Source organism: Morone saxatilis, unplaced genomic scaffold, assembly GCF_004916995.1.
Source record: "Morone saxatilis isolate NCDOM2014 unplaced genomic scaffold, NCSU_SB_2.0 Contig0, whole genome shotgun sequence".
Classification (NCBI taxonomy): Eukaryota; Metazoa; Chordata; class Actinopteri; family Moronidae; genus Morone; species Morone saxatilis.
Genome location: NW_023339650.1, coordinates 11,070,275 through 11,075,364, shown reverse-complemented (window position 1 = coordinate 11,075,364; position 5,090 = coordinate 11,070,275). Strand labels below are relative to the sequence as shown.

At 42.5% G+C, this 5,090-nt stretch overlaps 1 protein-coding gene across 4 annotated transcripts in view; it reads left to right on the top strand.

Moving 5' to 3' along the window:
- The window catches only part of sulf1 (sulfatase 1), a 35,532-nt gene extending 34,246 nt beyond the window's left edge, over positions 1-1,286 (top strand). For 2 of the 4 annotated variants that reach the window (XM_035653616.1, XM_035653609.1), the window contains one exon: positions 163-1,286. In XM_035653616.1, the coding sequence (XP_035509509.1) occupies positions 163-1,076 (914 nt within the window). In that variant the 3' untranslated portion in view covers positions 1,077-1,286. The remainder of the gene's footprint in view (positions 1-162) is intronic. The other 2 variants (XM_035653622.1, XM_035653629.1) reach the window with 1 other exon arrangement.
- Positions 1,287-5,090: the final 3,804 nt, after the last annotated feature.

The window sequence follows — 5,090 nt, the reverse complement described above, 5'->3', positions numbered from 1 at the left end:
GTGTGTGTGTGTGTGTCGGGGCCTCGGACCCCATGGAGCTGGCTACTTCAGTGAGAGCCACAGGCTGAGCATGACTGCATGTTGTCTGAGTAAACTTGAATAGAGCTCCCTGTTCTTTGTACTCGAGATGCTTACAGTCGTCTATTTCTTTGTTTTTGGCAGCACACCACCAATATGGGACGGACGACAGGGTTAAACTACCCAACTTGACAGACGAGGAGGTGAACTGGCAGGGACTGGAGGATCTATATAGCATAAACGAAAGCCTTTATGAATGTAGGCCTGAGTACAGCCCCAGCCCGGACAACTGGGTCAACTTCCAGAAGGATGTAGATAATATATTTGCACTGCTACACGTTTTAAATAAATTCAACCAAACCCATGAGCTCGACGACTCCACCCTGCCAGAGCTGGGCTCCGGGGCCGGGGGTGGAGGCCTTGAAGGAGGCAGCGGAGAAGACTCAGCCTTGGCCAGCGACGTCTGGCTCACGGCGGCTCGCCTCACCACCCCCGCCCCCAGCAAAACGCCACCAGCACCCCCCACCCCCAAGCCCACACTGGAACGGAAACTGGAATCTGTTGTCAACGACCTTCCTGAGAGGCTTTTAAACAGACCTGGGGTGTCTGTTATGTCACCGGTGACGGTGTCATCGTCGGGTCCAGGAAGAGACGGGGTTATCTTCAGTAGCGACGTGTGGGCGCAGCAGCTGGAGGAGATGGAAGGAGATCTGTTTAGCGGGAACGGACTGACGGAGCTGGAGACACGACACGACAACCTGCTGCGTACTCACAACAGCCTGCACGGAGAGGAGACCGGCCCTCAAGGTCTTGGGCTGGGCCTGGACCTCGAAGAAGAGGAGGACATATTCCAGGCCCAAGGCTACCTCCCTTTCTCCCCACAGACACTGAGACCCAAGGGGCAGGCCAGCACCACCGGGAGCCCCCCCACCACACAGACTAGCACCCCACAGAGTGTTGGGTTGGTACTACAGGTGCTGCCTCAGGCGGCGTTGCCCCTCACCTTGGACTACGAGGGCAGCGGCTCTCTGCCTCAACCCTCCAATCAGACCCTCTAAAGCAGACGCATGCGCTGGCCAGCCAGCCAATGAGCTGCCGGTCGCCATAGAGACACAGAGACACAGTGATTGGGAGATGAGCTTGCCAAGAGCAATGGCAAGTGATGCCACCTCAGTCAGTCAGAGTTGTATAATGAGTATTAAAGTTATTGTTTATTTTTTTACAGGTGCCTACATTTATTAGTAAACAGTGTTATGTTTTTTTTTTTTCCTTCAAATATATATTTAGAAAAGAAAAGGCCTTAATGCAGCTAAACTTAAGTTTTGGTATTAAAAATGATTTATTCCATATGGATAACACCATTGATGTTTTTAATAGATGTTTTTTATGAAAAACAAGTGTGAGTGGTGAAACCTTTTCAACATCTGAACGAGTAGCTAGCATCAGTCAGCTTTAGGTACGCTCCAGCCTTTACAGGCTGTATGGACCACAGGACGCTCCATCAGAACACCACCTCACTACATATAGATAAAGGCAACATTGGACCCCAAATGCACTTTTGAACTTTGCCCTCCACTTGTTTGCGGATATGAAAGTTGTGTCCATTGTGAAATCAGATTTTATGAATACTTTTTCAAACTGGATTGTCACTCCAGAAAAAGTTACAGAATCAACCATGCACATCTGTTTTCTTATTTTGCCACATGGGAATATTTTTAACTTCTTGCCATTTTTCATTAAATGGTGTCAGACAATTTAGATAATCATGGGGCAGTTAAACGGTTAATATACTGAATAACACAGCCGCGGCAAACACATTCACTATTTACGGATTAGTTACACCACTGTACCAGCTCTTAATTTGTGTTGTAGAGTCACTTTTCACAGCGTTTGATTTTTAACATCGGTAAAAGTATCCTTCCTAATCACAAGCAAATGCGTACACGATCACCGGGGGTTTGAAAATGTTCATTGTGTAACTTTTTGGGAAATATCACCAATTTAATCATGTGGTGTATGATGTAGTGCTTTGATAATCCAGAGTATAGTGTCCCACATGGCCAGTGCATTTAGAATGTGAACTGTATAGTCCTTTAAAACTCAGTATGACGGCACACTCAGCTTTGTCTGACAGTATAGTCAGTAAGACACTCAGATGTAGCCTGAAGTTAAATATTTCAGGGCCATCGAGGGCAAAATGTTTAACCTTTCTTCCAGTAGTTCATCTTTGCTGTTGGTTGTAGTGTTGGTGCTTCTTAAGAGCGACTGAGATGTTCGAAAACTGGTCCTGCAAAAACCTGATGCTGTCCTTTTCTTTCTTGACAGTGTGTGTAGAAGTGTTAGAACAAGTCTGGTTTCAGGAAAGCCATGAAGCTGAAATAAACTCTTTCAACCTTCTGGGCGATGTTTTGGACTCAAGTGTTGTTGTACCACCGCATGTCACTGTAAACAATGTGCAATCATTTAAATCAGCCGAGTCAATTTTTACATTTTTTTTTTAATGACAAATATCAAGTATTCAAGGCATTTGTAAACCAAGTGTTCACAAACATCGATTAGACTTCTGCTCCTAAGGAACAAAAGCAATAAGAGCTCAACTTTCAGAATACAGCTTCTGTTCTGTCCAGGAAATTCACTTTCAGTTCAAATACAGATGAAAGGAAAATGTGTTAAAGCAAATCTACATACAACCTGAAGTCATCTGTCAGTAGTCTTCCAGGCATTGGAACAGCAGGACGCTGTAGTAGCTGTACAGTAAAGGCAGGCATCCCTGCTTTCACTGTAATCTGTGTGGCATCACTGGATGATTCTCCACCCTTCCTTCATGTATTTTTACTCCATGTTCATTGGGTATTTCATCAGAACAGAATTCATTAAGTAATACATAATTAATTGTAAGATGACTCAGCAAGGATCGCATTTAGATTTCCAGTCACGTTAGCAGGCGACCTGATCAATAATCCTACACTGGTATTCCCTTTCTGAGCCTGAGGAATACAGAGCACTAGAGGAAAGGCAGAGAATCATTACAGATGGAGAGAAGGGCATTTTGGGTAGCATAACTTCAGAATTTAAATTCTTGAATTAAAAAAGTCAATTGTGTATTCTTGACAGAAAAAAAAAAAATGCATTGCAATAACCCAACTCCCTCCCCACATGTAAAGCGAACTCTTCCCGAGTGAATAATACTGTTCAGGCACCGCGAGACAAATCCACCATGTTCTTTTTTCTTTTTTTTTTTTTTAACTACAATGTCATGGGTTAGTTCATAAATATGCTTCTAACTATGTGTGAGCTCTATAATACGCTTCATTTGCTTTGTCAATATTTACACGATCACTTATGAATATGTAATTTGAGGTACCAAGTCACAATAATAAAATTAGTCACTGCCATTATCGCTTCATAATCTTCACCTGGCTGAATCCTGGCCAAAACTGTTAACTTTTAAAATGTATTCACTGCAGCAGAATCTCCATTCCTTTGCAAACTTTTATAATCAAAATGAAGTAGAACTGATCAGGATATAAAATACATATAACTTTATTAGACTTATTCTATATTTACCCCCTCCAGAAAAGAAAACAAATACTAACACAAACGTGGACTTCAAAACATGTGCCACAGATTTGACTTTTTAAACACGAAACAGCTTTTTTTTTTAAAACATACAGACCATTATTCACACCTCTCCTGTTTCTCTGCCCTATTCAAAGGAAGGTAAATCCATCAGATACTTAAGAAAATAACATGAGCCCAAGGTAAAAGAAAATTAAACTATTAAAACAGTTAAGGCTCATGCAAGCAACGTGTCTCTGTTCAGGCACGTTAACCTGATCTGGACTTCACTGAACTAGCAGACAGAATCTTAAAATACTTATCATAATCATGTAACTTGCGAGCATAAATGTCAAAGACAGCGGGTCATCTTTTGCTCGGGTATATCTTTGGGAAACTGGAGAGCTAAATTCAGTGCAGTGATTAAGTTTAATAATTAACCTTTTAACCAAGAATGTCATAGTACAGTAGGTCTGACCAACCGCAACATTCACTGGCCTTCACACAATCATCTCCCTGTCCACTAGAGGGCGCCAAACGCCCAGGAACTGAATAAATCAACGTCAGATTACTCTTGCTGATAAAAGGAGGTTCACTGTTTTAACATGCTTGACGCACTAGTTTCTTTTAAAAGCCTAGACTACTAGATAACTACTATGTACATCTGATGACCAATAGAATGGAGAAGCCATTACAATACAAAGCCAAAATGACGCGTCCTTTCATCTGCCGATTGTTGCGCTAGATTACATACAAATCGTTTTACTTTAAAGAAGTTGTGGTTAAAAGTGGGTCGAATTTGAAAACGGCTGTTTTGCCACATTTTCTTGAATCTCCACTGCATTATCAGTTTCAAGTACACTCACATCTTTTGGACAAACAGTAGCTTTAGCACAGTCAAAGATGAGACACCTTTCTTATTCCTTTCTCCTGTTTGGCTAATTATTACACTATGTAATAATAAAGTAGTGTGATGTGTAATGGAATAAAGATTTCTTGCTCAGTGACAAGACGACTTGTCATAGAAGTCATTAAAACGCTGTACCGTTGGTGCTTGTCGGCTTTGAGCTACACAGATACCTTGCCCAGGCAGGAACTGTCCACTGGGCGCAATGACTCGAGCTCAGTGACAACAGTTCCCCGAACACAAAAGCTGAGGGCAACAAAGCAGAATATTGTCGCTCAACTGAGAGGACAGTGACTGGCTTTTTCACTAGCTACCATTTACCCTGGTAGCTAGCTTTGTATACTGGACTGGCCGAGACAGCCTGAGAGGCACTGTTACGAAAAAGGAAGAAAGAAAAAAAAGGAGGTGAGAGGATTCATTAACCAGAATAGAGAACAGGGTGGAATGGCTCAAATACAAGACAGACTGCTGATATGTTCACAGCTCAGACTGTAGGCAAAAGTGAAATTATGAATGAGCAGACAGTAACGTGTGTGTGTGTGTGTGTGTGTGTGTGTGAGTGTGAGTGTGAGAGAGAACTGAGCAGGGTAGAAGAAAGAGGTACAGG